This window comes from Glandiceps talaboti, chromosome 21 (genome assembly GCF_964340395.1).
Source record: "Glandiceps talaboti chromosome 21, keGlaTala1.1, whole genome shotgun sequence".
NCBI lineage: Eukaryota > Metazoa > Hemichordata > Enteropneusta > Spengelidae > Glandiceps > Glandiceps talaboti.
In genome coordinates, this window is record NC_135569.1 from 6,331,540 (window position 1) to 6,349,320 (window position 17,781).

Sequence of the window (17,781 nt, forward strand, 5' to 3'; positions counted from 1 at the left end):
TTAGTAATTTTTCTCAGTGATTTCCTTTGTTTTCTTGTTACAGTTTCTAAAAGCATATTATGAGTTCATGTTAAAAGTGTCGCTGATGTTAGGAGCCAACAAGACAGAGGCCGAAAAACAGCTGAAAGAGGTTGTAGAATTCGAAATAGCCATGGTCAATGTAAGTATGTTAGTACAAACTGGTTCAACTTTAGGATGTATTAGAAAAAAATGTGTAAAGGCAAACCACTACCTAATTTACAGTACATTGACACAACGTGATCATAGAAACTGTTGGCTTTTTCTTTCTTGTTCCGTATTTGGACTACTTAATTGCGACAGACTGGTGCCTATGGAACAATAATTTAAAAACCGTTGAACCACCAACTGTTCGAAAACCTCAAAACTGCGGCCTATCTGTCTGTCTTTCTGTGTGTGTGTGTGTGTGTGTGTGTGTGTGTGTGTGTGTGTGTCTGTCTGTCTGTCTGTCTGTCTGCCTATCTATCTATCTGTCTGTCTGTCTGTCTGTCTGTCTGTCTGTCCGTCCGTCCGTCTATCTGTCGGTCTTTCTGTGTGTCTCCCTGTTTCTCTAACTAACCGAGGCAGGCACACATGCCTTCACAAATACACACAAAGACACACATCCCAATACACCAGCCATTAACATGATGTATATGCTCTTACAGCTTACCTCCCCATCGGAAAATCGCCGTGACATGGAAAAATTGTACAACAAAATGACATTCACAGAGTTACAGGTAGACGTTCCACAAGTGAGTATATACATGCACCATTTATTGATTTATTTTTCTGGTGACATATACGACAGTCAACTGATGATAATCAGTTGACAAGGTCGCCCTCTACGTCGAAACCTGGATAACATGTAACTACAGGGATATTCCGATCCCCCCAAAACTTATGTTCTAAGGATTTCTGGACTCGGTTTAGAAGTGTCTCGCACGATGACTTTAAATATAAAAGTAACAGGATATCTCCAGTGAGACAGCTCGCAGTAGTGAAATGTTCGAATTCGGATGTGAGATGAGTGATTTCTATAAAACTGTTCGACATAAGCTTCTTAGGGCCGTGGTTGATAAATTTGTCTTTTTACAGATCAATTGGATGAATTATATCAACAAGGCTGGAGTGGCATCGATTGAAATGAATGAAGCAGTAGTAGTTCACGAACCAGTATACATGAAAGAAGTCATACAAATGGCTTCTCAAGCTGAACCAAGGTACTAATCAACCCATCCTAGGTCCTATATGCTTTCTTAAATTAGACTATCTGCGAAACATTTCCCTATCCCAAAATGTTGTATGGTTTTGCATCGGTGTTCAAAATTATTGCTTATCTACCTACCTACCTACCTATCTACATACCACCCTCCCCACCTACTTACCTACCCACCTACCTACCCACCTATACCTACCTACCTACCCACCCACCCACCAACCTACCTACCTACCTACCTACCTACCTACATTGGCGCCCGCGTGTGTGTGTCTAAATGTAGCAAGACATTGTAATCTTGCTATCTGGAGTGCAGCATATGCAGTTATTGGTTTCTGCATGGATGTGTCAAACAGCGGCAGTGAACACTAACTTGCATTGGGCTGTATTTTTCAGATGTACATCCAGAAATACTAGAGAATAATAATTTAAATTTAATTTTTTTTTTGAATTCTTCCCTGCTCTAGAACTGTTACAAACTATCTAATTTGGAGGGCCATAACAAACGTTATCACACAACTTAGTTCACAATACCGAAATGCAACGACTGCATATTCTTCGGTTGTTTACGGAACTAGGTCCGAACTTCCCCGAAATGACACCTGTATGAACCATGTCAATTACATCATGAGATTCGCCACTGGTAGAATGTTCATTGATGAATATTACAACACTAAAAGCAAAGAAAGTGTAAGTATAAAGTGACTTTCAAAATCAAACAGTTGTTTAAACTATGTCATGAAATATCGTCGACAAATATTACTGTGTGTGCATAATCAGTACAATAATGGGTTTTACTACTGCCACAGATTACTTGCACTGGTGCGCGCACATACTAGTGGTATTTTCACTGCAGTGCAATACCGAAATCATTATTGCATACCTGCATGCAAATGATATGCAAATGAGGACGCGACAGTTCGCTGCACACGAAATCGCGCTGTATGATTTTTATGATTTTTATGTGCACTCGTGCACAGAGAATACTGCAAGCACTCATATCATACATAATATACACCATAATTTACTCATTTGCATATCATGCAAATACCCTGGGTACGGCACACTTGCACTCGCGCGTCATGGAGTTCTGTCGTAGTATTTGCTGTATTTATCTTCTTTATCACTGTTATTATCTTAGTTGATGATGATGATGATGATGATGATGATGATGATGATGATGATGATATTTATCTTTGTTCACTAGACAAACGAGATGATCACTTATATCCAACAAGCTTTCAAGTCAATGATTGACGAATCACTGTGGATGGACGTAGAAACAAGGAAAGTAGCCAAAGAAAAGGTGTGTAGATAGCTGCTTCAGAATTTTATTTTTAAATTATTTTTTGACATGTTCTACATCCATCATCATTGTTCACGTGGTGAAAAATGTTGTTGTTGTTGTTGTTGTTGTTGTAGTAGTAGTAGTAGTAGTAGTAGTAGTTGTTGTTGTTGTTGTTGCCGTTGTTGTTATTGTTATTGTTATTATTATTATTATTATTGTTGTTGTTGTTGTTGTTGTTGTTGCCGTTGTTGTTGTTGTTGTTGTTGTTGTTGAAATAAACACTGAAATCTATTTTGAATGTCTCTGAGCCTTTACAGTGATTAGCTTGTGCCGTAAAGTGGTCTACGGTTTTTACGACATTGGCCATTTACTGAAATTTGTTGATGTTTACTTTGCTATACTAAACCTTATGTTTAAAGAGGCATAGTACCTAATACGTTATCGTCACTATGATGATTATTTCATTTTTGCGCAACGAGTATGTTACATTATTCAATTTACTTATGCACGCTAAATAACTATTTGTTCTCAGTAGAACCTTTTCCCACCATAAATATGACCGATTGAATAACGTAATTTTGTAACGTTAAAGAATTACGTCACAGTACATATTTATACAACTGCACTTCTTTTAACGATCCCGATGAGCAGACATAATTTAAAGTTAAATAAAGAAGGGAATTGAACTACAACATATTTTCTATGTAAGGAATAGTTTAAACATAAAACTGGCGGCGCCTGGGACCCTATTTTGCATATGACTGACTGTATGTTTGGAGGTGGAGAACTTGTGATGACTCACTGGCAAGTAATCACCAAAATATAAACATTCCCTATATCTGGGGTTTTCACATGCAAATGCCGCATATTTGAATAATCCTGAATGACACACAATCTAAGCAGTTGTTTGCAGGGGAATTTGTCTCATTTGGAAAGGTTTTTTTTCATTCTATGAAACAAACAGACTGATTTTCAACTAAATTTGTGTATCAAGTTACCATCCTACGACATTCACAAACAATTTGTACATGATACATGACCTGTGTGTTTCTCGGAGCACAGAAAAAATGCTGAAAACAAGACCCAGAAGCTAGTGCTCTGTACAGCAGTTTGAATTTCCCGCATTTGCATAGATTAACCATAATCCTCTTTATATAGGGCAGTTCTGTCTTTAAGAGAAAATTGTCCCACTCACGACCATAATATCCAAGTTAGTAAATAACTGTTAACAATTTATCCGTCAGATTCATGGAATGCTACGAAAAATAGGATATCCTGACTGGCTACAAAACGACCAAGATCTTAATGAATATTACAAAAATGTAAGTATATACATTATAGACGTATATGTGTGACGGTGTCCTAATGATGAGTGTCCTTATCAAATGATGGAATGTAATACATGTCTCTGTACTTCCATTATGCTGTGCCAAGTGTTACTAAATTCATTTTCCATGTTTCTAATATGACCCCACTGTTCACGCTAACCTGTCGCTTGTCGTAATTGTGTTCTGTGGACGAATTCTTTTGTAGGATTACTCGCCAAATTTTTTTTGCGGTTTAGAGCGACAATTTTGACATTTCTAAGTCCCAACTTTTTTCTTTTTCCCTTGCAGTTCGATTTCACGCCAGAAAACAATTTCGGCAATTACATGCAGTACGCCAAATGGAGGATACACAAAAACTTTGATTACCTGAGAAAACCAGTTGATCCCAATGAGTAAGTTAACAATTCGCCAAGTGGTTTGTCTTGAAGTGGCGTGTATGTATGTATGTATGTATGTATGTATGTATGTATGTATGTATGTATGGATGTATGTATGTATGTATGAATGTATGTATGTATGTATGTATGTATGTATGTATATATGTATGTATGTATATATGTATGTATGTATATATGTATGTACATTTGTATGTATGTATGTATGTATGTATGGATGTATGTATGTATGTATGAATGTATGTATGTATGTATGTATGTATGTATATATGTATGTATGTATATATGTATGTATATATGTATGTACATTTGTATGTATGTATGTATGTATGTATGTATGTATGTATGTATGTATGTATGTATGTATGTATGTATGTATGTGTGTGTGTATGTATGTATGTATGTATGTATGTATGTATGTATGTATGTATGTATGTATGTATGTATGTTTTGTTTGTTTGTTTTGTTTTTTTGTTTATATGATTGTTTGTTTTATTTGTTTGTTTCAATTATTTATCACAAATCATGTTTATCTACAGGTGGGGAGTTGGTCCTGCTATTGTCAATGCTTTCTATGACTTCACAAACAACGACATCAGTAAGTATTAAGGGAACTTTGGCAAACACTAAGTACCACACAGACACACAGGGCAGTCAGTAAATCGTCAGACCTAGTGCAATAGACACTTTCCGAAGTCTTGACTCTGATTCAGGAAAATGCTTCTTAACAATTTTCCCAGATTGCAGTGCCACCGGGCTTTTGACTGTCAAACTATTTCGTACTGATACTTCAGCGCATTACCCTCTTCCCTGACCAAAACTCCATTACTATGGTAACCATGGTAACCATGGTAAACTGATTAACATGGGCGTCGCATGAACACATAAAGTGACTGCAATACCCTCTACACGCAGAATTTAAAAACACTTATTCGACTTCAAAATTACATTTATAGCCTTACATCAGTCAGTGGTTTATCTTAATACACCTAATAACTTTGTTAATACTTGTATTTGATTACAGCATTTCCAGCTGGTATATTACAAGGACTTTATTATCACAAAGATTCACCCAAGTAAGTGCAATGCACCGAGATGGATGCTTTTAAATTTTATTTATATAAAACATGATTACAGAAAAATAGGATTTTAAGACCGTCTTTTTTATATTATATGAAGTTTTAAGAATTTCCTTTCACTAGCGAACCATTTCACACAAGCGCAGAGCGGGCAAGAAAGTTTGAACACCTTATAGATTGTAAGTTCCAAGTAGTGCTGTTCCAATCTAAACACTATATAGATTATAAATCTGAGGGTGCATTCAACAACAGTACACATTGACAAAACATTTGTTTGCGATCGTTCCCACTATCAATAAAATAATATTATCACTGGGTGGGCTTGCTACCTGTACCCCTCCCCTCCCTCCCCTTTCTCTCTCTCTCTCTCTCTCTCTCTCTCTCTCTCTCTCTCTCTCTCTCTCTCTCTCTCTCTCTCTCTCTCTCTCTCTCTCTCTCTCTCTCTCTCTCTCTCTCTCTCTCTCTCTCTCTCTCTCTCTCTCTCTCTCTCTCTCTCTCTAATTAGCCCGATATATATCAAATCAACTGGGTTACGTATGATTTAGTATGTTAACCCTGTTTATCATTTACATTACAGATATCTGAACTTTGGAGGAATTGGTATTGTTATAGGGCATGAGATGACACACGGCTTTGATGATAGGGGTATGTACGATAATACTCTTTATTTTTTCCATCAAGTACTATTCCATGTGCATTTAGTTGTTTACAGGTTTTCAGTGTATTCATTTACTTCATCAATTCACTATAGATTTCTGTACAGGTTGGCGCTTGATAAGACCAAGATTTCAATGGCTAATACGATTAATTCTCTTGTGGTTTACACAGGTCGTCAGTATGACAAGAATGGTAATCTTCAACAGTGGTGGAGTGAAGACTCTATCAACAAGTACAAAGAGAGGGCGCAATGTATAATTGATCAGTACGATCAATATTGGCTTCCAGAATGCAATATGACGGTATGTATATGTGCCCAGGTCTAATTTTGCATGTAAATACATCTTTTGCGTACATTATCTTTTACGTCCAAACATTCGGTAAAGATGTTGAGCATGCTGTGTTTATAAATTTATGTATTTGTTTCTGTTTTATACATACATACATACATACATACATACATACATACATACGTACGTACGTGCGTGCGTGCGTGCGTGCGTGCGTGCGTGCATACATACATACATACATACATACATACATACATACATACATACATACATACATACATACATACATACATACATACATACAAACACACACACACACACTCACTCACTCACTCACTCACACACACACACACACATATATATTATATATATATATAAAGCTTGTTATCCTTGCATTCCCCTATATGTTTACAGTTCAATTGTCGTAACTCTAACTATAAAACATACTTCCTATTTCAGTTGAATGGTGTATTAACACAGGGTGAAAACATTGCTGACAATGGTGGTTTGAAAGAGGCATACAAGGTAAATAACTGTAGACATAGTCAAAAACCGTCGAATACATAACTTGTAAAGTATTTTAAGCAATATTCCAAACAAGAAAATGCTTTCTTCTGTTGGTATAATATTTTAAAAGGGTAAAAATCACAGAATTCTCCATTAGTCATTGCTGATTTCTGGACAGTCATACGCATGCGTTCTTCCTGTCCATGTCGTATGTGCCATCAGTCTCTATCACTCTCCTGTGTCAACGTTAACTGGACTCTTCTCTTGTAGGCCTATAAACTATGGGTTGAAGATACTGGACAGGACGACCCCTTGCTACCTGGCTTAGATTTCAGCCAGGAACAACTTTTCTTCATAAATTTTGGACAGGTAAGGATTTCAGTAGATATTTCCATGACAAGACAGATTACTTCGTCATAGTTATGAAATTGCTTAGTGGTTGACTCGTTGCAAAATTGATTTTTCAAAGATTTCATTTATATGTTTTCAAAAACTTTGAGGCCCTGGGAAGTTATTGAAATATTTTACTTGATAAAACTGAATGTATTAGAAGTAGTGGTGTCATGGCCATGTATGTATGTATGTATGTATGTATGTATGTATGTATGTATGTACGATTGTCCATTAGATGTTTTTTTATGGCCATGTATGTACGTTAGTTTATTTGTCTAACAGGTGGTATCATGGCTATGTCTATAAGTTTGTTTTGTCCATAAGCTTGGACCAGCATGCCAACATCATCTATAAATACCACATGGTGCCTGCTAATAATACCGAATAACCTAATGACAAACAGTATTTTTGAAAGACGCAATATCACAGGCATTAGTAGTATTGTTTGTTTCCATATACGATAATACATACAATGTGTCCGCATTTCATTAAGTGTATGTCAAACTTACTTTAAACGACTGTAATCTCATGTAGCTATCTAACTCTGTCAATAGGAATTCAAGGATAAGATGCATGTAAATGTTTTAATTTGTACTTTATTCTTAGATCTGGTGTAGTAAGTACACCGAACAAGGGGCAAGAAACAAAGTGTTATCTGGTGCTCACAGTCCAGGACGATACAGGTATGGAGAGGGGAGGGGAGAAAGACAGAGAGAGAGAGAGAGAGAGAGAGAGAGAGAGAGAGAGAGAGAGAGAGAGAGAGAGAGAGAGAGAGAGAGAGAGAGAGAGGGAGGGAGGGAGGGAAGGACAGACAGACAGACAGACAGACAGACAGACAGACAGACAGACAGACAGACAGACAGACAGACAGACAGACAAGAACAGAAGACGGTACATGGCAGACAGAGATGAAATTTGTAACATTACATGTTCTGTTATCTTTTCAGATGTATTGGACCGCTGTCAAATTCTCCAGAATTCTCAATGGCGTTTAATTGCCCAGTCAACAGTACGATGAATCCCATCAACAAATGCACTGTCTGGTAGTCAGCATCTTTCCATACCAGCAAAGTTTTTAGTTTGACATCTTTGTGTTATCAATCTGCTTTTGAAATCGGATTCTGAAGATACTCGCATACCTCATTCACCAGCAGTTCTCTGAATTCAGTCAAATGCATCAAAACCGCCTTTAGCAAATATGTAATTAACAACTGGGTTCTGTCTTATCATATCGAGAATTTTATCTTTTTTTACAACTACTTTTTAATGACAGACTGTGCATTTGCATTCTCGCTTGAATAAGTGTAATAAACAGCACACACTTTCACTCGTTTCAAATGCCAGTGAGACAGTCAGCACCTGATACTATGACGTCATGATTTTATGCTAATTTATGATGTAATGTCTAGTAATACCCATATTAGGAGAACGTTTGTCTAGCAGAGATTTGAACTTTCTAAAATTCACTCCTGATAGTGTAAATTATGTTTACGACCAAATTCCATCTTCCAGTTTGACTAAGTCACGTGATTGTGGACGCGATAACGTCATTGGTTTATATTAATGCTCCAATTGCAGGAGTTTGATTTAAACAATTGGTGTAATCTAAAATTCAGCACAGAATGTTGCGCTAAACAGTGAATCATCCTAGCCCTGATCCTAGGTGTTGTAAATGAGCCAACTGCTAGTCTCTTGTTTGGGAGAATAGATAGTGACTTTAAATACACTGAAAACGTGTAGAAGAACAAGAAACTTAGAGTTTTGGACTGTTTGTTTTTTCTCTTTAAAATCATTTATATGTAGACTTGTCACAGGCTTTGTGATGCAGGTAGTTTTGTTGTTGGGTGACGCTACTTCTGTGAGACTTGTATTAAAACTATTAAAAACATATTAATTGACCTTTGTACCTTTCTGACATTCACAGATGTATGAGGGCGCAATTCTGTATTTCTCTATCATTATCTCTTAATCATTTTTGTGTATATTTGATCATTTTTAAGTTACATTGTTGCCATTATATTATGTAAAGGAATTGGGAATTGTTTTCGAATTGTTGTGTACAGCATGGAAGTACCACCCACAGTGACGTTACTTTACAATACGATGCAAAAGGAGAGAAGTTTTCAATGAATTAATTTGTGCTGTACAGGTTTGTTGTTGTGGTTGGACTTTCGAAAATATGTAAATGAGCTCGTATTATACGACCAGCGACAGTCTCCGCCTTCACCAGCCTGCTATAAAGGGGTTGACCTATGGTTAAGGGCGTCCCCTCATGGCGCACCTCACATTCACAGACTAGAACAAGCAGAACTTGTCTCAAACAGGGAAAGTAAACAAGAGAATTGAGTTTATAACAACGTAATGGAACTATGAGACATGTATTACATTTCATGGTTTGATAAAAACAGTTTTATGTGGACATGAAGTGCCAGGGGAACTTCACATTTGTTGTACATGCGACTATTATGTGAAAAGTCCTTTTAAAATGTTCTTATCAAATGATGGGATGTAATACAAGTCTCTGTACTTCCAAAATCCCAAGTTTTTATTAAATCCAATTCATTTGTTTATTTTCCCTGTTCCTAACAAGTTCTGTTTGTTCATGCTAGCCTGTCGCAGATTGTACTAATGGTGTGAGCGTTCTTCGGTTTAGTTTTGTAACCAGTATTCCTAACTTTCCTTCTTTCTTTCTTTCCTCAGTTAATTTTTTATGCATCATGTACTTATTATTCCACTTATTATACACTGCATTATTTGAAATGTATAATTTATTTTGGAAAATAATCATATATTTCAAAGCACCGGTCTTTAGTTTTTTATTGTTCAAGAAAATATATCTCACTTTTAAAAAATACAGATTGATTATAAATGAAAAGGGCGACTCGAGAGTGTTAAAACGATAGATCTCGTGACAGAAACTTTTACAATTCGAAACGATTTTAATGATTGAAATTATACACAGTCAATTTTTGCAATAAATGTTATTACTATTAAAAATGCGTAGCTTGAACTCGTTTTCCGGGTAAAAAAAATATTTATAACTTTGGCAAAACTAATATTACAGAAAAATCTGTTTCCCCATAACATGACTCCAGAAAATGGGATAGGCGTTTTGGATTTATTTTATTCTATTTTTTTATTTTTATTTTTTAATCTTGAGAAATTGCTTCAACCTACCTAGAGACAAGGCAATAGTTGTTCACAATACCTCAAAGGTAGTTTGAAGCCAGACTATCACAATGAAATGTAGTAGAGTTAGAAAGATATGTCAAGTCAATAAAATGTAGCCATTAGTAAGATATTTGTAAAGCCCCAAATTAAAATGTAGCAATTTTGATAAGATATTTGTCAAGCAGGGTGATAAAATGTAGCAATGTTCGTTAGGTATTTGTCATGCCAAACAATGTAGCAATGCTAGTGAGATATCTGTTGAGCCTGTCAATGAAATGTTGCAATGTTGATATCATATTCTTACGCCAGATGATGAAAAGAACCAGACTGTGTTGCTGAGATTCTTATCGAACCTGACAAGAAAGTGTAGCAATGTAAAGTTAGATTTTAGTCGAGTCAGACGACGATTCGTTGCTATTCAACTGATATCCATGGTAACACAGATGTCGTACTAGGTACACTAGCTATGAAACATCGTACGAATAGCAAACAGAACAATTAGCCGATTACGTCAAGACACATTCAGTCACATAACTGAGAAAATTATCTATTTCAATGGTCACATCAAAAGAGAAGTAATTATTTAGATAGAGTCAGAGGCTCATGTTGTTCTCATTTCCTGTTGATAATGAATGTAATATTCAAACAATTATTAAAACATAATTTACCACAATTTAGGATTTTAAAATCATTTAGTTAAACACCCTGTCATATTACAGATACTCTATTTCCTACATAATCACCGCGATAACATTCGACAATTATTATTTAATTTGTCATCAGGAATTGCTTTCTTACAGTTATAAATTATTATAGTATTCTGAAGTGTGGACTGAACTGTACTAATTTAAAAGCAAAGGTGTGTCATCAGCTCGCTGGCTGTACCAGTTTTATGTTACAATATATCAATAACTAAGAATGTACATAAATGATGGCTATGCTAGGATTAACCGGATTACAGTTTAACGTGATCACATCAAGATTAAAATAGATCATATTCTTCACAGTAAACTGAATAGCTCACAATTCTCTCTGACTTATGCTCTCAGACATGGATTCCCTGGAACCAGGCTCATCACACCAGTGTACAGGGTTTATTGACAATTCGACAACATAGAGTAGCCACTGATGGTTGCATGATGAGTACCAATTTTGATCGCTTAAGGTATATGTGGGAACATATGTAATCGATTTAAATCAGAAGTAACCAGAAGTAAGCAAACTATATATGGTAATGTTGCAGTATATGGGATACGACAGATGCATCTATAGTCAATGTTGGATAAAAAAAACTAATATTGCATTATTTCTGAATGATCGTTATTTTCGAACGTGAATGTGAATACTTATAAATTCAACGTGAAACAAGAAGCACATAATTGTGCTTGAATGAAAATTGTGAATTTAACCTTGATCGTGGCCGGACGCCAGCGGCGACTTCTAACTCAGTTCTCTTTGAATGACCTGTGTGATATGATGTTTACTTCCGCTGATCTCAACCTTTAAATACAAAGTTCTCTATTGGTTCACACGAATGCCATTGAGAAATCAGAGTGTAACTATTGTTCGGGTTGCGGGTAGCTATTATATTTTCATCATACGTTAATTTATTCAGAGAGAGAGAGAGAGAGAGAGAGAGAGAGAGAGAGAGAGAGAGAGAGAGAGAGAGAGAGAGAGAGAGAGAGAGAGAGAGAGAGAGAGAGAGAGAGAGAGAGAGAGAGAGAGAGAGAGAGAGGGGGGGAGCTATAACAGTGATAGAGAGAGAAAGAGACAGGGATAGTCTGAAGGACAAGAGTCACAGTCAGAAAGACAGCTGAAATTAATTTTTGTTCTAAAATAGTTTTATCCATAAATCGTCTTTACCTCCACATTGTTCAAAATAATCCAGACAGCAGTCACCACTAAAGACGTAACTATGAAGACATCTACAACAGAAGTCGTAATTGTACCAATTACATTGTCCACCACGATATCCTTTCCCTATTAATTAGAATAATCCGTGAATGTTAAAAAAAATCGGCAGAATCAAAATCTTAAATGAGTAAAAATAACACTTTAAGTTAGTAAGTGTAATGTTTTAACTAGAAATGAGAAACGAGTTTAATTAAAAACTGCAGTTCAGTTTTTTCATTTCGGTGAGATTTAGGCAAACCCATACAAAATTTGAATGTAATATAAGCATAAGGAAAGAGGCAGGAAAAGGCTCAGAGAATTATGTATCTGTAGTGTAATAGTATCCTCTAATATACATTTAACCCCTTAACAACTTGAACCAGTAAAACAGTTCAAATGAAACTGCAACTGAATCATTATCCATTTATATATTGATATCTAAAATAGCAAAATTGGCTAGCTAGCATTAGAGACGAGTTCAATAGTTCTATGTAGGAAAAAAACTTTTAGTTTGTTCTCAAACTCCCCCCCCCCCACACTTCTAATTAAATTGGCCAAATTGAAAACTTCTTCAAACCACACAATCATTTTCAAATCATCAGTATGTAGTAGTATGTACTGCTATGAATATAAAGCCAGTATGTAGTAGTATGTAGTGCTATGAATACAAAACCAGTATGTAATGAGTAAAAATACTTCTTTACTTTATATTTGTGCCATGTAATTTTACTATGCGAACATTTTTCCATTTCTCAATTTCATATTTTGTTAAAAATAGTTGTATTTAGGGGTAGAAAACAGAACCATTAAAAGTAAAATCGTGTCTGTACGATGAGAACTAAACCGTACGTACCTTCTAAACTAATTTCAAAACCCTTCTCAGTACGAAGCTATCAGACACAAAACGCATCAACAGAGTAGGTTAAGTCAATAAGAAATCATATGGTGCTGTGAAACCGGAATGTGTCCATATAACACCGTTCTCCTGGGTTTGACTGCCTCGGTGACCAGCAAAGAAAAAGTCGCGCTCACGCTGGGAGTTGAAATCTTGAAATCTGGCAATATGTGACGTGTCCACATATATGCGTACCACGATATCCACCGACATTGGCCGTTGTTTGGATATTTGTTAGGTGACGTCCCAGTTACTTGGCTACTTTGAGGTATCTAGATAATTTCTAGGAAATACATTCTAGGATCCGGCAATGGTCGGATGATCGGAGCACGTACGAAATACATTTAATACATTTAATACATTTTTTACAATGCATTCTTAATTTCTATGGTTGCACGAAATACATTCTACGATCGGACGATGGTCTTGGAACTTGCACATTCTATGGATGCACAACATACAATCTAGGATCGAGCCGTTTTGATCCTGTAAACTACAAGGGGTTACATTGTTACCAACTTTGCAAAAACTCTTTGAACTGTGTATTTCTCATCGCCTTATACAACCATGGTTACTCGAAAAGAAAATATCAATATTCCTTGGTTCACCTGCAGTAGCAGATGACATTTCAATATTAGCACCAACTAGTTCTACATGCCAGAAAATGATTACTATTGTATGCAACTACTGTCCAACATGCAGATTAAAATTCTCAACCTCAAAATGTAGATTTAATTTATTAGTTTTCGGAGAAACAACAACTTAGATAACACGATTGCTCTATCCTAGAATCCATGCAGGTTAGACTTTTAACATTAGTCTTTCCAATCACTTTACTTGACTTGACTTGGCCTGACAATTTAGAATGCTGTAGTCCAAATTCATGTAGTTGGGAATAAGTACAAAATAACGAGTTATAATCAATATATGCTGAATTAACTCATTTGACTCGTGACTTAACTCTTGATTCGGGTCGACTCAACTTGACAATTGACTTGGCATGCCTTACCTATATTTGACCTCACTTACCTTTACTTGACATTGCTGGAGCTTGACTTTGCTTGAGCTTGACCTGCCTTTACTTGATTTTGCTTGACTTACCTTTATGTGACTTGATATTACCTGACTTTGCTTGACTCTTTGAATTGATTATCGACCTGACCTGACCTGACCTGACCTGACCTGACCTGAACTGACAATTTAGAGGGTGGGCAAGGGGTATTTTCGTACTTCGTAATCGGACCATTTTATTTTCCGTTATTTTCAAAACGTTGCAATAAAGTGCGTAAAATCGTAATTCAGTGATCGGCGTAGTTCGTAATCAACTCTTTATTTTGACTGAAATCAGTAAAAGTACCACTTTTTTTCGTCCACGTGACAATACACAACTGTACCTTAAGTGCACGATGTTACAAGGATTGAATACATGCAACACTAAATGCGATCCCTCACATGTTCGTAAACCCAGGACTTACAAACTAGCAGTCTGTATATTAGAATAGTGTCTTTTTTTCCTTCTTTTTTTTTTTTTTTTTGGGGGGGGGTCCATACCTAGAAAGGTCAAAGTTTGTTGATGGAATATTTCTCTATATTTTCATTGATAAAGCAATATTTATATTTTGATCAGAATTGTGTATTTTTAATCATATGATATGTCAATATAGCACCAGAGAGCACACTTTTGCCGTGACAGGGCGCCCTCACACATCGGCCAAGGCCGATGAGGGCGAACCGTTCCCGCCTAATTGTATTGTTTTAACTCCTGCTTTTAGAATTGCCCATATCTCTACAAACATATTCAACAAACAACCATTCAAAACATTCTGTCAAAAATGTAAGGAGACACAGACTGCTCATCTCACCATCAATATGTTGTCCTGATTTTTACAAGGAGTGGTAGATGCATTAGAATGCCCTTTTAGTAACTTTCCAGTTATAATTGTAAAACATAAAATACAGTTGATTTTCTTCTTAATTCGTAATTTGTGTTTTTTCATTATACATGTAAAAATTGAAATTTTATCTTTATAATTTGTAATTGGATACTTTCCTGTCTGTAAATTGTACTTGGGGACACCCTTGCTCACCCTCAATTTAGAATACCATAGTTCAAACTCATGGAGTTGTATAAAGTACAAATATCAAACATATTGTTGAATACATGCATTTCTGAAAAAAATACACTCACATACACACACACACACACACACACACACACACACACACACACACACACACACACACACACACACAAGCGTATTGACAATCTATAATATCAACATATTGCAGTCTAACTTTGAGTATTCCACTCAAAATATCGACTTAACACATGCAAATTAAAAGTACTACACATGCTATATAATTTGATGTATATAAACTTGTTTGACTTACGGTTGCTGACCTTTTCACTGATGGCGATCAACCGAATACTGCAACACAAATGTTCATTTGGCAACAGTGCCAAGTCCGAGTGTTTTCAGTCAAAGTTCAAAGTTGGTATTGTCCAAGAGTGCACACAGTTCACTCTACTAGTTCAAAACTATTAGCAAGCACTTTTGAAGATGATAGTTATGATCGTACTTTAGAAACCTAACCATGCTGATGTCAGGCAACAGTCATTTACCATGAAGTAACATCCACAATAACTGACGACACCTTGGTTCCACAGTAATAAATTGAACCATTATTTACTGTAGACTTGTCATACTTGAATGCTTATGATCAGTTAATCACGCGTAATCCCACACTGAATCACGTAAACTGAAAATAACACAATAGATTATACTTGTAAATACAAAATACAACACTTCAAAATCTCGAGTAATAACATGGGCGCTATTGACAGTAATGAGAAATCAACTCAATATTTAAACACTAGTACTGAGTTATGTGTACTTGGGGTTTTAGAACAGTAATTATATATTCAAACACATGATATGAAGTTATAACTAATAGGGAACTTGCAAACCCGCCATGTTGAATGTTGCATCATGGGAAATGTGATAATAAATACTAATGAATCGGTATTGTAAACAATACTGTTACATTGTTTTCAACCACGAATGATCAATTCATAGTTACCCTGACAATTGTGGGAGGTTTTTTTTATTGGTAGCTCCAGATTAGGTATTACGATAACCACAGATAATCCCATAGTTTTTTTTGCGTCTGAGCTCAATCTGAGTCATGCTCAGTCTGGATTGCAAGTTCCCTATTATAATATATCTTGTGAAGTCTAATATCAAAGTCAAAGTCCTTCAATATTTCGCCTTTCACGATGGTAAAATTCACATCTGTGCAAACATGTGGTGATGATGTTGATGGTAAAGGCCACAGCACTTTAATCGATATCTATGAAAATGTTAATAAAACAGTACAAATCCATTGTATCAATGTCTGTCTCTGAATGTAATATAACAGAGTGTATCTTGAGTTTGTTCACTATCCTATCTACTAGTATATAGTGAAGGTATATAAGTTTTCCAAGGGCGATAATATTTGTTGTCTGCACCAATTTTTTCAAACATCTCTCTCCGTTAAATTCAATAACTATGACTATGACTATAACACCACACTTTCTAGAAACGAACACTCATATATTTAATAAAACCTACCATCCATTGTCGAGTATTTCACGGTAAGGTGTAAATTTTGGAGACTTTTCCGTATGACGGTCATGGAATACGGACCAAACAAGGTAGTGATAATTCACCCTTGACCCCTGAAGTCAGCAAGTCACACTATCACGTTGCCGATTGGCCAATGACCCACTGTACAATATTTTGCCCACAACTTTCTGATTTGTACTGTCGGACATCATCTCCTTGAAGTCAGACAAATCTCACCAATGCAGAATTTTGTTTTTAAAAAAATTGTTTTTGCCATTTGCAAAGCGTAGAAATTTGTCAAGAGATTTTCTTGAAAGACATGCACAATATTTGCAACGAAATTAAGGAAAATATATGCGCCTGTTATGACTCTGCCAAAGACATAGACTTATTTGAATAGGTATAACAAAAGAAATTTACAAATCAAAACTCGTCATACAAACTGACTACCCAAGTTAGTGATACTTTGACATCGAAAAGTGTCGTATTCAAAGTACATTTTTGTACATGTTAATTTTAAGTTTTTCGTACATTTAGAACATTATTTTTGATTCCTAAGGGTTACAATGTTGAGAAATATGGGTTATTGAAGAAGTTATGAGATAATTATGGAACCTTCAAGCATACCAGGCAGAGAGAGTTGTGGGTAAGACATTGTACAGTGTGCGCAAGTTGTCGTCTGCTGCGTAGCTCGTTCCGTGCACCTGTAACGGCGACGGTAACTTGCCACAAAACAGACTCAATGATTTACGCCCAAAATATCTAAATGGTCTAAAGTATGTACACACCTCTGTTATCGGGCTTAACTCGTCTGTAGTCAAGTAATAATGTGGGATATTTCTTCAGACACACGTCGCCTCAAATTGTACATTTCAAATATCGTTCCCTTTCCAATGCGCATGTGCGAGCGCCCTCAACCTACATCTAGCAAAATTTAAGCTACAACATACTCACTCCTTAAAACCACCTGTTACAGTGCACTATGGCTGTAAATATTCACGAGGACATGTCAATCCCTGCTCCATTTATCACGACACATTGTGCAGAGTGGGTGTGCCGAC

At 36.0% G+C, this 17,781-nt stretch overlaps 1 protein-coding gene across 1 annotated transcript in view; it reads left to right on the top strand.

Moving 5' to 3' along the window:
* LOC144451391 (neprilysin-1-like) overlaps nt 1–9,952 on the top strand; it is a 19,905-nt gene extending 9,953 nt beyond the window's left edge. The window contains exons 8-22 of the mRNA XM_078142220.1: nt 44–160; nt 666–752; nt 1,096–1,220; nt 1,684–1,906; nt 2,424–2,522; nt 3,749–3,826; nt 4,121–4,224; nt 4,767–4,825; nt 5,252–5,303; nt 5,884–5,951; nt 6,135–6,265; nt 6,713–6,778; nt 7,031–7,129; nt 7,760–7,836; nt 8,101–9,952. Of these exons, the coding sequence (XP_077998346.1) occupies nt 44–160; nt 666–752; nt 1,096–1,220; nt 1,684–1,906; nt 2,424–2,522; nt 3,749–3,826; nt 4,121–4,224; nt 4,767–4,825; nt 5,252–5,303; nt 5,884–5,951; nt 6,135–6,265; nt 6,713–6,778; nt 7,031–7,129; nt 7,760–7,836; nt 8,101–8,200 (1,485 nt within the window). The 3' untranslated portion in view covers nt 8,201–9,952. The remainder of the gene's footprint in view (nt 1–43; nt 161–665; nt 753–1,095; nt 1,221–1,683; nt 1,907–2,423; nt 2,523–3,748; nt 3,827–4,120; nt 4,225–4,766; nt 4,826–5,251; nt 5,304–5,883; nt 5,952–6,134; nt 6,266–6,712; nt 6,779–7,030; nt 7,130–7,759; nt 7,837–8,100) is intronic.
* The last annotated feature ends 7,829 nt before the right edge of the window (nt 9,953–17,781 follow it).